Raw genomic sequence first — 24,520 nt, forward strand, 5'->3', positions numbered from 1 at the left:
GAAATGGCAGTGACGAGATTCCTTTACTGAAGGACCCAGCTCCTGCCAAGCAGTGTCTACGCTACAACCTTTCTCTCCATGTTCTGACAACCCTCCTTTGAGTCTGCAGATCCAGGGCTAAGAGTGGCTCCTGTCTGTTGTGAGTTCTGGAGTGCTTTGTCATCCCTTGCTAGTTTTCCTTAACTCTGTGCCCATAGCTTTACATGGTCTCTTCATAAAAATCTCCTCATTTTTCCCATTTAAGCAAGTCATTTGTTTCTTGCCAGGACGCTCACTGATATAGCAGCCACCCAAATGTACATCTCCAGCCCTCACTTTTTCCTAGAATGCCAGAATCTTAGGTCCCACCGGCTGTATGACATCTCCATGTGTATGTTTAGTGTGTATTGCCTGCTTACCCTAGTCCAGACAGAATTCTTGATTTCCTACCACCCTGAACTTGCTCCTTCCCCAAGTTACCCTGTCTCGGTAAAATGGAGCCATCATCTCCCCCCCCAACAGTGTAAGCTCCAAATCTAGGCTCCATTCTTGATTCATCTTTTTCCCTTCACTTCTTATATCCAGTTCATCAGAGGGTTCTACAGACTCTGTAAAATGTATTCTCAGTTGGTCTTACTTCTCTCCACCTCTACTCACCAACAGAGCCCAAACTACACAGCAGCCCCCAAGGCCATGGGCCCCCTCTCCCCCACTCCCACTACCTCCCATTCTCTACCATGCAGATGGAAACACCTTTCAATACATCATCTCCAGCTTAAGACCATCCATGATCCCATGTAATAACAGAGCCTCTGTATAAAGTCCTATGGAAACCAGCCCCTGCTGTTCCCTCTAACCTCATCCCACCCACTTTCTCCCCCTCAGTTCCCCAAACACGACAAAATTGTTACCACCGTGTCTCCTCTTCCCTTCGGATCCCTGTTCAATGGATTATTTTTCATCACCTCCATCTCTGCTCAAATATGTCTCCCTCAGAGCAGTCATCACTTACCTACAGTCTAAATCAGTGACAGTTGCATTAATTCTTTGCATCATGAACAAACAAAACTGCAATTCTCTCCTCCCTAGAACGTGAGCCCATGAAAGCAGGGTCTCCTCCCCATTGTTTACCACTGCTTCCCTGGCACCTAGTACAGAGTGTTCTCAAAAGTGAGTGACCTGCAGATGTTTGATGAATGAAGGAGTAAGACAATGCTTGGAGGGTTTCACACCTTTTCCTAAAGCACTGCATCTGAAAGTTTCTCTGAGCTACAATCCATTAACTTTTCCCAACTCTTTTTTGCAACAGAGGGTGCAAACTCAATACTAGATCATCATAATCTACTTTTCCATTTTACAAAACTTGTTTAGCTTCCTGCAAACCTCCAATGTCCTTTCTGTGGTTTTCAATCCCCTAACTGACAGCATTTGCTCTTGACACATCACACACCACGGAAAATTACAGGCTGGTGTTGAGGCTGATTGTGTCAGCATGTATTTGCGAACACCATAAAGCACTGAAATGAGACATATTGTACTCCCTAATACAGGAGGTAATTTGTTTTTTGGACTGCCTGGTATTTGTGACATTCATTAGTGAGAGATGCAATAGAAAATAGAATTATACAAATAGGAGCTTCACGTTACATTTGCTATCTGGGAGGTACATGTGATCAATGGTGTGCTGTGTGCTCCCAGCCCCCTACGCACACTGAGCACTGTTTCCAGCTTTTGTGTCTTGTGTCTGGTTAAGGGATCAACCTTCTCTTCCAGAAGACCTGGAGGGGCTTCAGTCCCAGTTAGCCTAGCTTTCCTCTTGCAGGTGATCCCAGTTTGGGGGGTACTCCTGGAAAAGGTGAGGCTCTATGAACTGGATAAGGAGCTTTTCCTCTTCCACCTGAATAATGACAATCCTTTCCCAATTTGCAGAAGTAAATTTAAGTCATTAGATACCTCAGTCTCAAGGCATTTTTTCTTTAGCTTCTACATCCCATTTTTTTCCTGAACTTTTTTTTTTTTTTTGGCTGTACCACAAGATATGCAGGATCTTAGTTCCCCAACCTGGGATTGAACCCACGCCCCCTGCATTGGGAGCATGGAGTCTTAATCACTGAACCACCAGAGAAGTGCCCCTAAAACCTTTTATAACTAGTAGGGCTAGTTTTTAAGAGGGGATGAAGAGGAAGAAAATAAGTGTCATTGTCAAATCTCAGGTCTGTGCTCAGCATGACAGATTTACCTTTTGGCAAATAAGAATGTAAGCTTTGAAATGAGACTTACTGGTTTTAAATCCTGGCCTTATGACTCAGTAGCCGTGTGGCTTTGGGTGAGTTAATTAACTAATCTGTGCCTCAGTTTCCTCACATGCAAATGGAAGTAGCAATGCTCCCTGTCTCACAGTCTGTTGAGAGGATTAAATGAGTTCATCTGGTAACTGGAACTTAGAACACAGCTGGCCCACATGGAACTCTGCATACAAATTTGCTAGTGTTTCTAACTGTGGTCAAAAATTTCCTTAGAAAAGGAAAGACCAGTTCCAGTTGGGCTCTGCCACTTGCTTATATGCTGCATGGCCTTGTACAAATCATTTGTCTCAATTTCACAGATGAGGAAACTGAAGCCTGGAGAGTTTCAGAAGACCAACCTCACCAGGTTATTTTGAGGACTAGCAACAAAGACTGTAGAATACCCAGCACCAGCCTGATTTTGAATAGGAGCTCACTGGATGAAGACAATGTTCTTATGCTCAGTCACTAAGTTGTTTCCGATTCTTTGTGACCCTATGGACTGGAGATCACCAGGTTCCTCTGTCCATGGGACTTTTTTAGGCAAGAATACTGGAATGGGTTGCCATTTCCTCCTCCAGGAGATTTTCCCAATCCAGGGATCAAAACTGTGTCTCCTGTATTGGCAGGCAGATTCTTTGCCACTGAGCCCCTGGGAAGCCCAGTGAAGACAATAGGCTTAATATAAAAATGACACACCTGAACAATTCATCATTTATTTAAGATATTTTATGTAACATTGTCCTTGAGCTGAGTGACCTTTCTGACCATCTGAGTCAAATTTTTCTGTTAGTAAATTTTTTCTAGTTCACAGGCTACAATCAAATATAACAATACTCCATGGAATTCTGCAGAAAGTTCAATGGTTTCCTGGGCTGTTTAAACAGGTTTGAGAATATGAACAAAAGTGTCATGAAACATTGAGGCCAATGAAATCCTGGATTGTACCTACAGAGGCTTAAGAATTAAACCTGACAAAGTCAGTCACTTACCTAGAAAGGCCACCAATAGTAAAATAGCCAGTTTGGCATTTCATCTGAAATTAGTCCAAACTTTTTTGAGATTCCATTTGACACTTAAAGTAGAAAATGGAGACTTCTCAAGTAAATTTGCCTGGATAATGTTAAGAGCACTAGATGAGGGGCCATTGTCCTATGTTGTCCTGGGTCATCAGGAATTAGGATGATCTTAAACAATCGCTTAATCTCCCTAAGACTCAGTTTCTTCACTTGGAAAATGCAAGACCAGGTATCTAGGGTCTCCTAGGTCTAAAATGTTATTATTCTAATTCAAAGGTATGGAACTCATTGTGTGGTGAGGAGTCCATGGAAGCATGTCAAAGCACAATCACTTTTTCCTAAGGTTCAGCACCATTTGATGGAAACAGATATGTTAAGCACTTCTGGGGTTAGGGCCCAGTACACATTGAAAGCATATCTCAGTGCACGGAGATAGATACAGCTGAGCCAAAAAGGAAGGCAAGTGAAAATAAACTCTTACCTTTTAACTTCTTTGGCATCACTTGCGATGAAAAATCCTAAAGTACCTTCTTGGATCTTAAGATGGTTTCCAGGATTAATTAATATACTGCTCAGTGAAACAAAAACAAACAAAAAAGACATAGTTATGAGGTCATGTTCTGAAGAAAACCTTAAAGGCTACACCATATTGTTAACGTTATAGGGGGCCCACTAGTCTAATGCTTTCCCAGAAGATTCTGTCTAGAGCCTGATCTCCATGGCCCTACACATTTAATTGGATGATGCCATCATAAAAGTTCTGCTGCCAGGTTCCCAGGCTGGCACACTCCCGGTTGCAGATATCAAAGCAAATCCAGATTTTAGGGCTGAGTTTGTACAATGGGATTGCCATGGGCTTCTGGTTTCAGGCAAAGTTCCTAATCATGTATTGTTTTGGAAATTACTGTTGATGGTCAGTGTTGAGTGCTATTGGTCTAACAGAGCTATGGTTATACTGATTTTCCATTAGATGGCAGGGTATTAATGGGACCCCTATATGCATACAGAAACATACATGTATACACACCACATATTACTGCAGGGAATGGTACGGGATGCCTGTAATCAATGTAGAAGCAAACAGAATATCTGCCAAACATTGATACGGACCTGGAAGTGGATTCCATGTGCAGCCTAGGTAGAAAGAATTGGATCTACCCTGACAATGAGGGAAAAAAAAAAAATTCCAGCAGTTGGAATGATTCCAGTCTGCTGTTTACAAAAATGTATGGGAGTGTTTGAATAACGTATGTGTCTAGTATATCCTGATTGGGGCCAACCTGTAATTAGAAAAAACAAATGCAAATTATCCCTAAAAAAAACTTCCCCCATGGGGGAAGTATAAACCTAAATATACACTGTCCTATTTCAAAGTGGTATAAATAGATTAGCTGACCAAGCTGTGTTTGGACTGACAGAAGAGATAAATGTATCTTAATCTAATAAATGGATGAAACAAACAAACTTAACTGTCTTCAGATCAAAAGCAGAATACAGACTATTTTACACAGAGACAGAGATGAGGCCTTGAGCTTAAGGGACACAGAATCGAGGCATTGTAAATGCAGCACTAGATACCACAGAGTTATTTGTTGATCTGAAAAGTTGGTGTTTATGGTAATAGATGTCTGGAATCAGGCTAAAGGAACTCCTCAACTGTCTAAAACAATCAAAATGGAGGGTGGCATTTAAGATGTCATCTTTTACTGCTGGTAAAACCATTCCAGAAAAGTGCCATGGCCAGCACAGTAATGCATCTGTAGCAAGACAGGAAGGACCCAGGTGAACTTTTGTTCTCTTTGGAGAACTCAGAGCAGATCACTATTGCAAAATGTTTGCGGTCACAGAAGCATCAATTATTACCAATAACAAGACCTGACAGGAAGAAACCGATCCTGTGAGATCACTGTGATTAAAACTAAATGATAGCAAGTGTCTATGGAGATTTGAGTGTTCGGCCCTAGAACCACAGGCAACAGTGAGATTCCTCACCAGTCAGGAAGCAGCAGGTCACACTAAAGCACAGTGTGCAAGGGGCAGGAGCTCTGTACAGGCTCCTCCTGAACACACCCTTCAACCACGCTTCACCTTGGTTTAGCAGGCCTCTGACTTTTCACCATTACAGAGGAGGAGGGTCAGAGCTTATCACAGTTTCAATGGGTCCCTGTTTCAAAGTCAATTAAATGGGATGTTTTAGAAAAGCAGAAGGCTGGATTTTGCACATTTCTTATCCTCATGACTGTGCTGTATGGCAGTTCTTCTGTGCCCTAGTTCTGCAGTAAGAAATTGGGTCCAAATGCCAACCCCACCATTAGTTACTGTCTGACTTTGGGCAACTTACTAATCCTCCCTAGAACTCAACTTCCTCACATACAAGATGAAGATAAGCATAGTCTGTTTCACTTTTTTCAAAGGATTAAGGGAGATGATGCATAGAAAGCTAATGTATATTAGCTTTTTTAATTTATTATTGCAAAAAAAGCCAAAAGTGTATTTCATTTTTAATGAAATCGTCACTTTAGCTGGCCCTGTAGAATGGAACATAGAACTTCATACCAAAATACCTCGGCCATAATTAGATAGTTATTATAGGGAGAAGAACTGTACACTCCAGAATAATATACAGGAATATACATGAAAATTCTGAGTCCTTCTGGAGTTTAAAGGAACTAATTTCTTGAAGTTGAATAAGCCTACATTTTGATGTGTATTCATTTGAGGATGTAAAAGAAGCTTCTGAGTGAAAAAGAAATCCTATCATAGTTTTAACAATGCAATTCAAAAGGGGAAATTTGACACTCATCAATGTCTGGGTGACATATAGAAGCAAAACAAGCCTCACACAAAACCCTGTTTCCTTTTTTTTTGCATCATATGCTTCATTAATTGCACTCCAGTGATCAAGCCCATTGTGTCACGGTTCCTATCAATGGAAAGTTTCTTTTCATTTCCTTTGTTCTTTAGCAACAATGAATAAGAACAGGCGTACAGTGAGGATTTGGGACTGTCATTCTGGAGACAGCAGGTTGAGATAATTTATTACAGCCTTCAAGCTTGCTTTAGTCAAGTCAGTGTGGCAGAGAGGAAAGATTTTGGGCACTGATGTAAGGCACATTAGTGTTCAAATCTCAGTTTCGATGCCTGTGTTGGTTAAGGGAACAGGTGTGTGTGTCGGACAGCCGAGTTCAGGTCCTGGCCTTGGGCATGGACCTGCTGATAAACCTCACTCTCCTCATCTGTAAAATGGGGGGAATAATTGCTAGCTTACAGTGTCACAAAGAGAATTAAAGCACATACCATACATACTATGTGCTGAGTGAGGGGTCACAAAGCAGGTCCTTTATACATGGTCACTATTATTAATAAGCAAGGTAATGACAACTAAACAAGAGGGAGACATCTCTCAGAGCATCACTGCTCTCCGTTTGATCTTTGGTGCTAATAAAGTACCTAGGAGGCATCTTACTGGAAGACCTCTGTACTGACTGAGATATCCAGAGCATTTTTATTCCCATGCCATATCTGGAGGTGGGTTCATATGGACTGGCTTTTGGCTGCACAGTGGAGTATCTCCCTGTTCTTTAAACCTCATGGCTGATTGTGTAAGGCACTGTAAGCACCTCCAAAGGCATCACTGACCGTGTGATTCTAGGATGCCCTTTTGTTCTCTTTTGGACAGGAGGGGAGGCTTCACATCATCTCTGTGTGAGATTCAAGGCTGCATCATTTGCAGTATCCTGCTCGGGCTAAGGCAGCCTTCTGGGTGGGAATCAAAAGACTGAGCTCAGCTCTTGAGAATAATGAAGGAAAGAAATCTAGATACACAAAGAAGTTTGTTGTGCTGGATTCCACTCATAGATTTAAGGGTTTGGTAACCAACCAGTCCATTCTAAAGGAGATCAATCCTGGGTGTTCATTGGAAAGACTGATGCTAAAGCTGAAACTGCAATACTTTGGCCACCTCATGTGACAAGTTGACTCACTGGAAAAGACTCTGATGCTGGGAAAGGTTGGGGGCGGGAGGAGAAGGGGACGACAGACAATGAGATGGCTGGATGGCATCACCGACTCTGTGGACATGAGTTTGAGTGAACTCCAGGAGTTGGTGATGGACAGGGAGGCCTAGCGTGCTGTGATTCATGGGGTCGCAGAGAGTCGGACATGACTGAGCGACTGAACTGAACTGAACTGAATGAAGCACGTGCCCCTGATTTCAAGGGACCATTGCATATAACACTTCCTGTGTAAGGGTACAAAGTTTCAAAGTCTCTTTAAGGAAATCTATTACTCTTCTTGATATTTTAGACAGTGAGTCTTCTATCCACATTCCAAATCTAGAAAGTTTAAATCCATTAAATCCTCCTCTCTTTGAAACTATAAAAAGATAAGGATCCTAGACAGAAGTAACTTTTTTTCCTGCCAAATGCTTGCTACCCTTAGAATATGCTATTGACCTTCTAATGGGAATATGTAAATCTTTCCAAAGGTCTTTGATCTCAAAAGACGTTAAGTTTGTTTGGCTTTTATGGCTGCCAAAAGTCTCCCTCCCTGTGCTTCACTTTAAATCAGGCTTTTCTCCAATTTTGTCTAATTCACTAGCTTATCAGAGATAAACTTCAAGATGTGTCATGTGAAGAATCAAGGAAATCTCTAAGAAAAAAAAGCCTATATATCAATTAACAGAATTCCAATGGGGACATCTTCTTGGTAGGGGTGGACTTTTTCTTAATTCAAGGAACTATAAATGATCCTCTTTTTTTCCTATGACCTTGTTAATTTCAACTGAAAACATTCAGTAACAGCTGGAGGCAAAGGGCTGGTATGTGATCCCTTCCCCAAGGATTCTTCCTCTCCCTCTCTTTTTCCTAGTTTTGTATCTAGACTTATTTTTTGGTTCCTTATACACCCTATGGAGCAAATATTTATTTTCTGTAGGGAAAACATAATTAAATAAAAGACTTAAAACCATAATCCTATTTTATTTACTTTTATAAGCAAGTTTCTCATAGTAATCAGCTTAAAGCCCTGCCTGCAATAGGCACATTTCAACTCTCTTGAATGAATGAAGCCCATAAGCAGTGGCCTTAGTTACAGAAATGTCTCTTTCCTTCTCTAATAAAGAGAAAGGTAGTCACAGATGTTCTTCCAAAGACCAAGCTGCAATTCTCACCAGTTGGGCCTATCAAAGGAGTGACCACACTCCTGGGGATTTGGGGCTTGATAGCAAAATGATTTGTTCCCTTTCTCCACCACTTACGCATAACAACTGGGAAACATCTAGTTATCCCTTCTTCAATCATCATAAACTTTACTTGGTTGCTATTTTTGGAGACAACCAAGGATTAGTCATTCGACTGAAACACATTTTTTTAAAGCAAACTTTTTATCCATTATGGATAAATATGACAGATGTGTATGTCTCTCCTCCTTCCCCTCAATTTTGATAGGTGTAGCGTACCATTCCCTGAGCAATTACAAAAATATCACTCACATGAGAAAACAGTTTGTACTTGATAACATGGTAATTATATTTGTGTCTAGCAAGCTAATGGGACTTCATGAACTAGAGCAAAAAGATAAGGACCATCTAGCACTTTAGTTCTTGAACTAGCACTTTAGTTCAAGGGTCGGACACAACTGAACGACTCCACTTTCACTTTTCATTTTCACACATTGGAGAAGGAAATGGCAACCCACTCCAGTGTTCTTGCCTGGAGAATCCCAGGGACGGGGGAGCCTGGTGGGCTTCCGTCTATGGGGTCACACAGAGTCGGACACGACTGAAGTGACTTAGCAGCAGCACTTTAGTTCACCCTGTGTCCAGATGAATCATGCCACTGAGGGGCAGTCTTTCTGACCACACAAGGTCACAGAGATTGCTATTGGGTGGGACTTTGTTTGACCAGTGGTTGCCCTGCAGTTTATGGGCTATGTTCAGGCACAGCCTAAAGAAACCCCAAATCACAACTCTTATTGACTTTCTGGAACTTTTCATTTCTTCTTGGGTTTAAAATATATTCTGCTAGAGTCCCACACAACTAGACACACGCACTTTTCCTATAAAATATATATAAGGGCACGGTGTGTATTCCATGCTTCAGTATATTTCAGCCCAATTCACTTACACAGAGACAGCATAATAAAGATTGCTCCCAGTTGGTCACACTCAAATGACCACCTCTGTGGTTGGCCAATGACAGGGGCAAGGACTTGTTTAGCCTGAATCCATCTCAGTAATTTTAGAAATGTCATTTTAAAATCTATTTTGTACATAAGGAAAACAGTAGCCATATGGGATGGGAAAGAGAGTTCGTTTGGGAAGGACCATGCTGGATATTTGGTTCTGGGAGCAAACTATGTCACTTTCTGATACACTTCAGGACAAGTCATGCCTATATCACAACATGCCTCATCACAAGATAAAAGGGTTCAATGGCCAAAAGCCAACAGCAGAGGTGCAACCACTGTGGACCTTTGAAGATGCAAAGTGTTGCAGTAACTTCTTGCAGTTGGATCATATCAATAATACCAAACTGACAGGAAGCCACCTCTACTCAAGAAAATCACAGAAGAATCTGATTTTGGAGAGTTTCAGATAGACACACACACACAATTACAAACAAAAACACATGACAGTGATTACAACCACAGAACAAAACAACTCTAGAGAAGATGAACAAGGAGGCATCTCAATAGTATGTTTTCAACAATACTGTCTTTGAGAAAACAACACTGCAAATATTAACCCAAAAAGTTGGGGTGAAAAAAATCTATCGATGAGGATTTGGTCGTGCTTCGTGCAACATAAAACAGCAGCAAAACAGGGTGAGGTCACATGGTGAAAATGGAGATACTTCATATTAAGAAATATGCCCAAACACATTGGGAAGAAAGAGAAACATGAGTTCACTTCAATAAACAGTACTCATTCGGTAAATCAAATGTGATGACCTGGCAAGTGAGCAGCAGCATTCTAAGTCTGTACTGAGTACTGGCCCCGGGAGAAAGTACGTCACATGTTATCATCAAAATTAGCATAAGGAAAGAGAGTTAAGCGTAAGGGCTTGGTCTCTGTTTTGTGGATAAAAGGACACAATTTTGTCTACAAACTGGAAATCGGGCACAGGGCAGAGGAGGTCACTGGGAATGTGGATGTGGTATGCAGACAAACGGCACCAAAACACATGAGGACAGGACAGAAAGAGACACCAAGGGCTGCAGAGACGCGTTCTCCTTTGTCAGCTCTATTAGCATTTGTTCCCATCGCTGGTGCCATGACTGAAAACAGGATTGGGCCTTTGTTTTGTGTAGGTTTCCTGCAAAGAAGTTAGTGCATGATCCAAAAGAATCAACAAATCAAACAAGAAAAGCAATATGCTACTTTCAGCTTTTATGGACTCTGGTTGGAGAGACGTTTGTGTATAAAAACACATATATACACACACATATATATATATATGTATATACGGGGCTAGACAAGGGAATGAGATTATATATATGTACACATATATATAATCTCTATCTTCCTGAATTCTTGGCAAAGGGTTAGTCCTGTGGTTAGACGTGAAGACGGAGGGTGGAAGTTGGGAGGAAAGTTAACGAAGAGAGCATACCGCTTTCGGCTTCTGCAAAACGACAAGAAAAGAATTGAAAATCAAACAATTGGATAATCAATTGACTGACACCAGAAGGAAAGAAGGAATAAAACCTTTGTTTCAAGTTATTTGAAGGGTGCATGTGAAAACAAGGTTTTGTGGCAAAGCATGGGAACAGTATCATGGGGGTGAAACAGCAACAAAGGAGGCAGTTCACACAGGCCAGAGGCACGGGGTAGGGCGGAAAAGAGAAGTGGGGCACGGTCCTCTGAATGTTAACACCCAGTCACTTAGGAAATGGGGAGGAAGGCAAATGGGACATCTTTAAATGAAGAACAAAATCAAAATGATTATCTCAGGAAGGGTCAGAAGCTCAGTTCTTTTTAACATGGATATTGTGTTTGAGTCCTGTGTTTTCTCGGAGGCATGATCCACATTCCCTCCAACACACCTTTTTCCACAAGAACCAATGTGCTTCCACACTGAGACCAAGCCACGTTTGAGGATTAAAGCTGGCAGCTATAGACAGAAAGCTAAACTCGAGTCTTATTGGTTCTTTTCTCCCTTTTCTGAAAAAGGAAATTCTAAAAGCTCTCTGTATGTACAAATATGGCTTTGTTGAAAACATCTCTGATTTGTGAATTAATTGGAGCACCTATCAAATAAAAGATTGTGCCTTCAGGGAGAGCACTGAGTTATTTTTCTTAGAACGGTGACAGCGGATTCACATTGAAACCGTTAACAGTCTTTCTCTCTCCCTCCTTTGTGACCAAAAAATGGCAGGTGGGAGATGGCTGGTTAAGGCTCAGGGTGCAGTCTCCTGCCATGGAATTATTCCAGAATGGCTGAGAAACACTCTTCAGCATCACCCACATGATGACATTTTTTTCCTTAGAGATGCACGGAAGTGATATATCGAGAACACTAAATTATACAAAGATTTACTAACTTGGCAACATGAGAATATCATTTGCAGAAACCCAGAATACACATTTTCCCCTACACAGGTACAGGGGTATATTGGCAACAACATGGGCAAGCAACAACCCCAGAAACATCCACTTTATCTGTTGAACAGCAAATAGCCAAGAACTCTCGGGTGTTTTGCAAATAATATTCTTCACTTTGCCAGCACAGAGAAGAAAAATGTACATCTACATAAATAGTCATCAACTGCTAAGACCATGGTCTACCATGTGGTCACCAAATCTACCATTTTGTCTTCCTTCTGGTTGATTTGGATATTCAAAATAGTTTAATATGTGATCAGATTGACTTTGTGAGCAATCTGATCTGGTGGTTAAGGTAACAGAGAACACTGGATTGACTGGCTTACAATCCAGTGTTTGATTTTGTTTGTTTGTTTGTGTTTGGGTCATAGAGACATGGGCTACATATTTGAAAGTTTGGCTTTATTGAGTCATTCACTCAGACAATGGAAACTTCTTAGATGATGATAGCAGGAACCTTCTAGTCTTGCCCTGCACTCAGTTAATAAGGCATATGTTGGAGGATATTTCCACCATTCCCTTGGACACCTACAGGTAAACCTTTTAACATGGATGCCAGTTCAACAGACATAAGCCTGAGCACTTCTCAGTAAGCTCTCCTTCTTCTGAAGCTATTGATAAGAATTGAGGAGCAAAAAGTCATCTCTCTTTTATCTGTAATGCATCCAGTACTCCAACAAAAATTCCCTGTTAATGGCAATGCTTCCTCCTTCCAGCACAAACTCATATATCGACTAGAGTGTTATCTATTTTGACCAGACCCGGTCCCTCATCAGTCTGATTTACACATAATTAAGTACAAAATAAATAAATAAAGAGGGCTCCTGTCTCCAAGCCCTGTTCTCTGGGCTAATTTACATGAAGTTGATATTCTGCCACCTGGATTTCAGTTGCACCGGGAGAAACACATATGGTACACAATAGGCTGCTTGTAATTTGGCTCCAAGAGAGCTGTGATCTCCCATCACGGCTCTGCCCCATGCCTGCTTTGAAGGAGGCCAGAGTCCACCTGCTTTTTTGCTCACAGCAGTAAACATGGGTTTAAGGACAGGTCTGTCCCTAGTTTTATATTTAGAGGGTGAAAAGTGTAAGTTGGTGTGATCAGATGGAGATCTGGATGCCTCACTCCTCTCCCCTGGAGAAACGGTCTCTCCAGTGGGGTTTGAGATGCCAGGTGTGTCTGGGATAGAAGTGGCAGGGTCTAGTTAAATACACCTTGAAATGTGACTTTAAGTCAGAGAAGTGTTGCATTAGGGTTCCAAACAAATAAATAACGCATTAAGAAAGAAGTGAACCGAATGTTCCCAGCCTGCATGCTCACCATCATAAACATCAGCTGGGCACTGGGTCACGGCGAACTTACCGGCTCTCTCGATTGGCGGACTTGTACTCAATGGCTATCATGAGAAGCTTGAGCTTCACAAAACACAGCCTGCAATGAGACGGAAAGTGCTTCCCAGTCAGTGCTTCCAAATGACCAGAGCCACACAACAAACACTGTTACGACCTTTCCATCTCCTAATGCGGTCATTATCCAAGGGACCTCTATTCGACAGTCTGTGTGCTAGAGGGAGGGGGCTAGGAGCCACACCTCCCCATCCTCCCCATTAAACTTGATTTCTCACAAGTGATAAGGTGCTGAATGTTCAAAGTGCAAATTGCACTCAGGTCTGGATGTCTAGACACACACCCCAAGCAGGGATTTCTGCCTGGGGATTTATGCTGGGCCAGATTCATTAGTTACTCGGTTGGGCAGTAAAATGTTAACTACAGGGGGAGGGAGGTATTTGGAGCAGCTGGACCTGTTATTTGGATTCCATTTAAGTCTTTTGTACAAATGGCTCATATTGTTGTTCTGAGCAGACCCCTATGCGCTTGGAATGATGGTAATAACCCTTAGCCTCCGTGTAAGTGCCCAGCACATGATGACGGCACTGCTACTCCTGGCTCCATCCAAGCTCTCCCACCGCATCTGTCGGGTGCTCCTACCCGCAGTCCAGACTGCACGGAGGCTAGCTGGCTCCTGCCTTCAGGTCTTCACTCACACGGAAGGCCTCCTCTGCTCCCAACCCAATCTCCAGGCCCAAGTCAAATTGGACCTTCCATGTAGGCCTTCTCAAACTACTGTCACTCTCTGATTTTCTGTCTCAGAACACCTCCAGCACCTTGTGTGCAACCACGTCGTTTAGCCCTTAGTTGACTTTATACGGGCTGTGGTTGCCTCCTACTGTTTCATGGGTCTGAACTTTATCTCCTCAACCAGTGCAACTTCTTCAAGAGTTATGGACTTGTTTGGAATTCCCCACAGTACTGTACATTGAAGCTGATACAGAAAACTCAAGAAATGAATGAGTTCTGCTTACTCATGTTCGGTTCTAAGAGAACAACAAAAAAAAGTTCAATAAAATACTTATGCATAAAGATGCTCATGAAAGTACTACTAATACAGAGTAAAAAAAACTGAAAGTAACCTAAATGCCCAATAAAAAGGCAAAGATAAAATAGCATACAGTATAGTATTAGCATTCAAAATGACTTTTTGAAGAATATTTCAAGATAGATCAATGAATATTATTTTGTGGGTACAAACATGTAAATAACCTGATACAGTGAAAACATATATTTATAGACTCATAGAAATAAAAGCTCACATAAACTAACAAAGAATTATATACATTATGTATCACAACTTTCCTAAATGGGCATTATCACTCATGCTTTAAGGACTTTTAGATAGAAAAACATTGGTTGACCGACAGATTGAGAAATGAGTTGATGGTTATTCACAATGCTTCAGCATTGTGAGGGGGAGGAGGTGCTGGGTCATAGGTCAGGCTCTTGGTGTTCTCATTTCATCCCCATAATATCCCTAAGAGGGAGATATGATCCCAGTTATTCAGACTTCCATTGGTGTTTCTGGGCTTCCCTGGTAGCTCAATTGGTAAAGAACCTGCCTGCAATGTGGGAGACCTGGGTTCGATCCCTGGGTTGGAAAGATCCCATGGAGGAGGGCATGGCAACCCACTCCAGTATTCTTGCCTGGAGAATCCCCATGGACAGAGGAATCTGGTGGGCAACAGTCCATGGGGGGTCTCAAAGAGCCGGACACGACTGAACAACTAAGCACACATTGATGGTTCTATTTTACACGTGATGAAACTAAGGCTCAGAAAGCCCGTGTAACTTGCCCTAAGTCCCCAGCTCATACCTGGCAGGATATACAACATCTTTGTCCCCAGTGAAGCCTATTTTATATTGGGGTAGACAGGCAATGACCAAATATACCAGTGAATACAGAATACCTTTCCAGATAAGGACAAATACTGTGCAGAAAATAAAGCACCTAAGAGGTTAAAGAGTCACTAGGGAGGTACGTTATCTGTGATGGTCCAGGAGGTCCTTTCTGAAAAAGTAAAACGAGAGCACAGAGCACTGGAACGTGACGAAAAGGGGCAGGCAATGCGGGGATCTGGGCAAAGAGCTTTCTAGGGCGTGGAAACGGCAGGTGCAAAGGCCCTGAGGTAAAAAGGGAGCCACACTGTTTAGGGGCCAGCATCACAACCAGTGAGGCTGCAGCTGAGTGAAGAGAGTGACAGTCACGAAGCGGAGTGACAGCAGAGTGCCAGTAACCAGGTCAGGGAGAGAGGTGGGAACTAGACCATGAAGACTTTGCCGGCCACAGCAAGGAGTCTGCAGCTTATTCCAAGTGGCCTGGGAGGCTCTGGGTTGGTTCTAAATAGAAAAGTGACATCATGAGATGCACGGAACCTGTGGACGTGTTGCTTGCAGGTAACGTGCTGGTGAAGGCCTCAGGCTCTCTGGTGGGAACAAGGCCAGCTGTTCATTCCTGCCTGGGAAGTCATGGTCCCCCACACTGCTTTCAACAGACAGTCAGATTTCAGAGGACCACTTGCAACCAGGCACTTTCGGACTCTCCCGGTGATTTGCAGGTTTTCTGATTCCTGCTAGCAGACTCTAACGACCTGGGCTTTGTGCTGAATATGCAGGTTGCTGAAACACCAACCCACATATCCAACTACAGCCGGAAAAGTGCTCTTCTTAACTTATGTTCGATAGAGCATCACACTAACACCCACCGTTTATGGGGCTGTTACCGCTGGAGCTTAAACTGTTTAAAATATCAGATGGCTTATGCAATATTTGTTGAAATAAATTACCAGATTAAGTAACCACTTTTTAATGTAAATAGCAACCAAGAGCCAGACTTGAGGAGAAGGCTGATCTTAACTCAGTACAGATCATGAAGAGGCTGATTTGTTGAAATCCTTCGAGCAATAGCCACTCCCATTTGGGATTCTGATGGTTCTTGGCATCAAGGACCTTAATTGCTTTAATGACCTGATCGTATTGCTGAGAAGGGAAGAAATAGTTCATAGTTAGGGTGAATCATGTCTGCCTAGCTACTACAATACCATTTTCTAACTCTATATAAAAAGAAAGCCACTTTATAACTCAGAAAAGTCATTAAAATCTACATGGCTTTGTGCTAGGAAGGACACTAGCCCAGGACGGACCAGCAGAACTGAGTCTTCTTTTGTAACTTTCAAATCCAAATCTAAAATGATTCTATGTGGGTGTAGAGAGGCCTCTTTCAAGAACTCTTTGACTTAAAACAAGCCTTTGTTTACTGGCCAAAGGGACTAAGAAGACAGGGACTAAGTGATACAAACAAAGTGATCACAGGGAGATCTTGGGTTCTGTGTGTTTAGTTCCAGGCCACCTCAACAAAGCAGTATCACAATGAAGCACGTCACATGAAATCTTTTGCTTCCCAGTGATTTTGGAGTTCAAAAAAATAAAATATCACTGCTTCCACTTTTCTCCCTTCTATTTGCCATGAAGTGATGGAACTGGATGCCATGATCTTAGATTTTTTAATGTTGAGTTTTAAGCCAACTTTTTAAATCTCTTTTTTCACCCTCATCAAGAGGATCTTTAATGTCTCTTCACTTTCTGCAGTTAGAATGGTATCATCTGCATATATAAGATTGTGATATTTTTCCTGGAAATTTTGATTCCAGTTTATGATTCATCCAGCCTGACATTTTGCATGATGTACTCTGCATAGATGTTAAGTAAGCAGAGTGACAATATACAGCCTTGTCATACTCCCTTCCCAATTTTGAACCAGTCCCTTGTTCCATGTTCAGTTCTAATTGTTATTTCTTGACTTGCATACAGGTTTCTCAGGAGACAGGTAAGATGGTCTGGTACTCCCATCTCTTTAAGAATTTTCCACAGTTTGTTGTGATCCACACAGCCACATGCTTAAGTGTAGTCAATGAAGCAAAAGTAGTTGTTTTTCTGGAACTCCCTTGCTTTCTCCATGATCCAACAAATGTTGGCAATTTGATCTCTGGTTCCACAAATCTTGAGTAATTTACAATTTACACTGGAAACAGAACTACATCTTTCCCTATTTAAAATTACAGTTTTTCATTAGTTCCTGCCATAGAAAACTGGCGAAAGTCAGGGTACAACCTCTGTTGGGGTCCAGGAGGAAGGGCAAATCAAGGTGAGTAAACAGGGAGTGGGTGGAGTGTGGTCAAGTTTGTTTACTTGTCTCTCTGTCCTCAAACTGAGTTTCTTCAGTGCACGACATATGCTTTGTCTCTCTGGCATTTTTCAAAGTACAAACAGTAAGCTTTCAGTAAATGCTGATTAAATAAATGTATGAAACAATAGGAACCAAAATCTCATGAGCTGCTGGAATGACCCACAACAGATAAAGTGGTAAACTAGGAGAGTCCAGTTAGGCAGAAAAGGATTAGAAGTGAGTCTAGAATCGTGAAACAAGATGCTTTTTAACCTGTGGATTAGAAGCAGACAGGAAAAGAAAGGTGTAGAAGGAACTAACAACAGTGACATGCTCTGGGAATCTAATGTTTGCCTTCAATCTGCTGTGACTTGAGGTAAGTACAATTCTAAGGTACAGACAGTGATTTCTCCTTGGAACCCCCCACAGATCCTGTTACAAAAGATGTGCCTTTGGACTACTTAGAATTGATGTCCTAAAATTAAATATTTACTTGAATCATTTGACACCATTTTTTTGTAAAGCAAAATAGGTTTTGCTCATCTAATCTTCAGAGTCATTCTTATGGCTTGAGCATATACAGAACTGGGGTAGGAAGAGAAAGGAGGCCTAGTGTGAGGGAAAGAACAAGAAGGAAGCCAGGAAGTTTCAGCAATGAGATATACAAGATGAAATCATCCATAAGGTAGCAAGAATTTAATTCTTGTTTTCTAAAATAAAATGTCCCAATATGTTCAAGGCAGGAAGTTGCCACTGGTTGCAAAAATAATTACAGGGGAATCGAAATGAATTCTTTTTTCAAGGAAAAAAAAAAGCACTACTTGTCACAAAAAGGTCTTAAACCAGCAATCTGCAATAAAACTGTTGTAATAACAAGTTAGATTGCTTTCTTGATAATTATTAAGTAGAGTTCTACCAAATTTGACAACATTATACAAAGCCTTTTTTTTTTTTAACTGCCAACATCATCTGTTAACTACAGTAGTTTCGACCCAGATGTTCCTGAACAAAGGCTCTTAAGAATTAGAGTCCAACTGTTTCCACCTACCCAGAGGGAAATAAATTGTTCTTGCTATTAAATCAGCCCCCGTGACTAGAAAGACTGCTTGCTTGTATGAATTAAGCATAGAAACCTGTTGTAGAATTGATACTTTCTAATATGTTCAGGGAGGGTATGCAAAGATGTTGTTTGGGGCTACTGAAGATGATTCACCCAGGAGTGAAGGGGCAAGGACAGAAGAGGCAGCTTTCACTGTGCCCTCCAAACCTAGCTCCACCCTGAAGCGCCAGTCCATCTTCAGTTGTCCAGAGGCACCCTGGGAATGTCAGGCTGACACATGTAATCAGAGCAGATGAGGGTGTGAACACTGTGCCCTGGGAAACCAGATCTTTAGGATCTAGGGGCTAAAACGAAGAAAAAGAAAAAGGGGAGATGCACATTTAGGAGCTCTGATTTAAAATGATAAGCTCTCAAAATGAAAACATGTAGTTAAAGAAGATTTGAACCAGTGGGATTTGTGAGACTCAGTACCAGGAAAATGGAAGTGATTTAAAATGCTCATGAAAAATGTTGTTCAGATTTCCCAGTAGCTTTGATAAAGATGGAGTGGGGAGGCTTTAGAATAGACCCACCTCCAAACACACCCAAACTCACAATATTTCCACTGCACACCTAAGACACTTGAATGTAAATATAATTACATTCTTTCAAATGGACAATTAACATCTGCCTAAAAATCAGTAAGTGCATTTTCAGAAAGCATCAATAAGTGCATTTTTAAAGAAAGCTTTGAGAGTATTATTCATCAGAAATATAAAACATAAACTGTGTGTTTGTTATGTACATCCAGCATCAAGTCAAGTCCAGGCATTTTCTGTTGAACTGCCTCCCTAACCTGTCCTATAGAGAATTCTAGACTTGTCATGGCTTCTGTAGCTTTTAAGAGGTTAAACAGACTTTATGGTCACTGGTTTATTCACATGTTGAAGGATTACTAGTCACTTTCTGAGTCCCTGTAGTAGAAATAATCATCAATGTTGTATTCTTGTCATTATGTGCTCAGTCCTAATTATAATACCCTCAGATAATTGAATGAATAGGGCTGGTTCTTCAAGGAAAAATATTTTTTAAAGATGAAACTTGAGCCTCTCCATAAATTCTCAAAAACTGTTCATTTCTGCAGCCTGCTAAATAAATCTATCATGTAACAATAGAGCCTGCTGACTTCCTTCTGTTCCACATTCAAATTCTGATGTCTTTCTCTAGAAATCATCTCTAATGATTTCACAGAACTCAAGTTAAACTAGCTGTAGCTTTCATTGGGCAAGAGACCCAACTTCCTCTGAAAAGAAGTGTTAATGGCTAAGTCATCTCCGACTCTTTGCAACCCAACCGACTGTACCTTCCCGGTCACCTCTGCCCATGCAGTTCTCCAGACAAGAATACTGGAGGGGGTGGCTATTCCCTTCTCCAGGGGGTCTTCCTGGTCCAGGGACCAAACCCACGTTTCCCGCATTGCAGGCATATCCTTTACCGTCTGAGCCATCACGAAGTTCCAGCTTTCTCTTTGTCGTTGTTGAGTCACTCAGTCGTGTCCAACTCTGAGACCCCATGGACTGCAGCACCCAGGCTTCCCTGTCCATCACCATCTCTTGGAGCTTGCTCAAACTCATGTCCATTGAGTCTGTGATGCTATCCAACCATCTCATCCTCTGTCGTCCCCTTCTCCTCCTGCCTTCCATCTTTCCCAGCATCAGGGTTTTTTCCAATGAGTCAGCTCTTGGCTTCAAGTGGTCAAAACATTGGAGCATCAGATTCAGTATCAGTCCCTCCAATGAATATTCAGGAGTGATTTCCTTTAGGATTGACTGATTTGATCTCCTTGTGGTCCAAGGGACTCTCAAGAGTCTTCTCCAACACCACAGTTCAAAAGCATCAATTCTTCGGCACTCAGCTTTCTTTATGGTCCAACTCTCACATCCATATATGACTACTGGAAAAACCATAGATTTGACTACATAGACCTTTGTTGGTAAAGTAATGTCTCTGCTTTTTAATATGTTGTCTAGGTTGGTCATAACTTTCCTTCCAAGGAGAAAGCAGCTTTAATTTCATGGTTGCAGTCACCATCTGCAGTGATTTTGGAGCCCAAGAAAATAAAGTCTGACACTGTTTTCACTTTTTCCCATCTATTTGTCGTGAAGTGATGGGACCAAATGCCATGATCTTCATTTTTTTGAATGCTGAATTTTAAGCCAACTTTTTCACTCTCCTTTTTCACCTTCATCAACAGCCTCTTTAGTTCCTTTTCACTTTCTGCCATAAGAGGGATGTCATCTGCATATCTGAGGTTATTGATATTTCTCCAGGCAATCTTGACTCCAGCTTGTACTTCATCCAGCCCAACATTTCACATGATGTACTCTGCATATAAGTTAAATAAGCAGGGTAACAATATGCAGCCTTGACATACGCATTTCCCAAACTGGAACCAGCCCATTTTTTCATGTCTGATTCTATCTGTTGCTTCTTGATCTGCATACAGATTTCTCAAGAGTCAGGTAAGGTGGTCTGGTATTCCCATCTCTTGAAGAATTTTCCACAGGTTTTTGTGATCCACATAGTCAAAGGCTTTACTGTAGTCAATGAAGCAGAAGTAGATGTTTTTCTGGAATTCTCTTGCTTTTCCTATTATTCAACAGATGTTGGCAATTTGATCTCTGGTTCCTCTCCCTTATCTAAATCTAGCTTGAACATCTGGAATTCCTCAGTTCACATACTATTGAAGCCTGGCTTGGAGAATTTTGAGCATTACTTTTCTAGTATGTGAAATGAGTGCAATTGTGTGGTAGTCTGAACATTCTTTGGCACTGCCCTTCTTTGGGATTGGAATGAAAACTGACATTTTCCAGTCCTGTGGCCACTAGTGAGTTTTCCAAATTTGCTGGCATATTGAGTGCAGTACTTTAACAGCATAATCTTTTCGGATTTGAAATAGCTCAGCTGGAATTTTATCATCTCCACTAGCTTTGCACTTGACTTCACACTCCAAGATGTCTGCCTCTAGGTGAGTATTACACCATCGTGGTTACCTGGGTCATTAGGATTTTTTTTTTTTTTTTGTATAGTTCTTCTGTGTATTCTCACCACCTCTTCTCAAAATCTTCTGCTTCTGTTAGGTTCATATCATTTCTGTTCTTTTTTGTGCCCATCTTTGAATGAAACGTTCCCTTGGTATCTATGTTTTCTTGAAGAGATCTCTATTCTTTCCCATTCTATTGTTTTCCTTTATTTCTCTGCACTGTTCACTTAGGAAGGCTTTCTGATCTCTCCTTGCAGTTCTTTGGAACTCTGCATTTAGATGGGCATATCTTTCCTAGCTTTCTCTAGGCAGTCTTAAATTTAAGTTTCCTCAAGTGGCTTCACTGGAAAGATCTGTCCATGCCAAACAGCCCAGGATGAGAGCATTACTTTTTCAGTGTTAGGGGCCCTGAATACCTGTGGATGAGGGAATGGAAAACTACATCCTGCAGCCCTCACACTGTTTTAAACCTGCATAGAAGCCTCCAGGCTGGTACCCAGGCTGCAGTGCAAAACTCCAGGTAACATCTGGTTAGAGTTCTTCAAGTCACCCAGGCATGAAATATTCCACATCAAATATGACTTTTAACTGTTCCACCCGCTGCAGGGGGACACAGAGAGACATGCAGTATTTTAAACACATCTTCTGAGCTGTAAAACCTGATACAATTAAGCATCAATTAAGCATTAACACTCCTCATTTTGCTAGTGAGGAGTGTTTCATTTCACAAGTGATGACTAACTGACTAATCTGCTCACCATGAGATGCAGGACCTGGCATACAGTGTTCCTGCAGTAGTCAATCTGTGACCATGTGGCTTCCTCCACTCCTCTTTCCCCCATCTCCCTCCTCTGCCCTCATTTTCCTACCTGGAGGTGGGGTGAGCGGGGGCGGGGGTGTATGTGCATCCTCTCATTTGCTAGTTCTCATGATAACAAAACACTATCACAGTTTCTCCATGAGAACATCACGTCAGAAGAACTCTGATTTGTTTCCTTCTCCCATCTAAAGGGGAAATCTATTGTTCTTGGAAAATCTGAGATCTAAGTGTTGAGAGAGTTCTGCACTTCCCTAGTAGCTCAGATGGTAAAGCGTCTCCCTACAATGCAGGAGACCCGGGTTCGATCCCTGGGTTGGGAAGATCTCCTGGAGAAGGAAATCACAACCCACTCCAGTACTCTTGCCTGGAGAATCCCATGGACCGAGGAGCCTGGTGGGCTGCAGTCCATGGGGTCGTAGAGTCGGACACGACTGAGCGACTTCACTCTCTCTCTCAGTTTTAGCCTCCTGGTTCCTTACCACTTAGAATCCCCTCTTCTCTCTATTTCTTCTCTGAGCCTAGCCTCCATACAAGGCACACCTCAAGCGTCATCTCTTTCTAGAAGCCTCTTCTGCACCTCCAGCCTACGGGGACTCCCTGCCCTTGAAGCTCTCAGTCTCTGTTCCCTGGTTGTGTGCACTCGTCCAGCTCTCATCAGTGGGCGTACTCATCTCTCTCTGAGGATGGGTATTGCTTTCTTTGGCCAGACTGCAAACTTTCAGAAGGCAGTTGCTGTAGGGAAACAGAATCCTTGCCCTGGCATTTGAAAGTATTAGTATTAATCTTTTCAAGAGCATGCATGCATGCTCAATCTCTTCAGTAATGCTGGATTCTTTGCAACCTATGCCCCCCAGGCTCCTCTGTCCATGGGATTCTCCAGGCAAGAATACTGGCGTGGATTACCATTCCCTCCTCCAGGGGATATTACCAACCCAGGGATCGAACCTGCATCTCTTACATCTCCTGCATTGGTAGGCAGGTTCTTTACCACTAGCGCCACCTGGGATGCCCTTTAATGAGCATATATTTAATCAAATCTAATTGTAGGTTCTTCTAGAGACAGCATCATGCCTACACACTGGCACAAATATCCCAAGATAATTAAACATCTAGCTGATTAACTGGCTGGTGACTGATGGTAGAATTTTCTAAACAGTAAACAAAACTTGGAAATGCCAGGATATATTTCTTTCTTTCTTGGTGCTTACAGTCTATTCAGTGGGGCAAAACAGAAGGATGGTAAGAAGGCAGCAAAAGAGGGGAAAAGGATTAACTGGTACTGAGAAAAGTTCCATCATTTTGATTTCAGAGATGAGGAGACAGGGAGTAGGCACCAAGTCTAAGGTCAGGCAGTTGGTAATTATCAGGAGAAGGATAGGCAGAAATCAAACATCTTGTCCAAATCACATGTCCAGCAAGTCGTTGATCTGGGGGTGTGTCCCTTGCAATTCCACAGTTCACACTTCATGATATCACACAGCACCCTACTATTCAAACTACTCAAAAACAGGACCCCTTAGTGCAAACATAGCCTCATACCCCAGCCCCTGGCTTCCTGTAGGCTTGGCTGGCACTGGCCATCTGCACCCTCCACAGCCCCTTGCTGAGGAAGATGAGGAATACGAGGGGAAATGGAGCAGCTTGTTTTCTGGTGTTTAGAGAGCAGTGGATGGCACCCTCTCCTTCAGATCCCAAAACTCTTCTGCCTTGATCTTATTGCCACACAGAGCCAGGGGAAAGTCAGCCATGCAAAAACCAAGGGGAGATGTTCAGGAGTTGCTGGTCCTTAAAAGAAATAAGTTAAGGGTATTCTAGGAATGGCTACCATGATGCCCTCAAGGTCAAGAGGTATCTAGCCAGTTGTATCCTGAATTGTCTTTCCCTGCATTTGGTGCTTATCTGAAACTGCTTTATGATCCCCAGTGGACAGAGAGCATTAAAGGGCTCAGTATCCCCATGCCTTTTTCCTATTCTGATTTGAATTAGGTGCAAAGAGTGGGGAGAGCAGTCACGGGTTGCCTGGCATGGTAGTGGGTAGACTCACATCTAATGTCCATAGAGATTGCAGAATACCCTTTCATGAAAAAGGAGAGATGAAGAGGAAGCTGCCACAAAGACACAAATCTTAACATTAGCTTATAAGATGTGGCCCACCTACAATTCTATGATTTGG

General features: G+C 42.1%; 1 protein-coding gene across 15 annotated transcripts in view; it reads right to left on the reverse strand.

Moving 5' to 3' along the window:
* Positions 1–24,520, reverse strand: part of KCNMA1 (potassium calcium-activated channel subfamily M alpha 1) — a 775,740-nt gene that overhangs the window by 146,105 nt on the left and 605,115 nt on the right. For all 15 annotated transcript variants that reach the window (XM_088842052.1, XM_088842055.1, XM_088842056.1 and 12 more), the window contains 2 exons: positions 13,252–13,320; positions 3,765–3,851 (listed from right to left, as the gene is read on the reverse strand). In XM_088842052.1, the coding sequence (XP_088698178.1) occupies positions 3,765–3,851; positions 13,252–13,320 (156 nt within the window). The remainder of the gene's footprint in view (positions 1–3,764; positions 3,852–13,251; positions 13,321–24,520) is intronic.

This window comes from Moschus berezovskii, chromosome 12, assembly GCF_049115385.1.
Source record: "Moschus berezovskii isolate FMDL1 chromosome 12, NW_MosBer_1.0, whole genome shotgun sequence".
In the NCBI taxonomy this organism is placed as follows: domain Eukaryota; kingdom Metazoa; phylum Chordata; class Mammalia; order Artiodactyla; family Moschidae; genus Moschus; species Moschus berezovskii.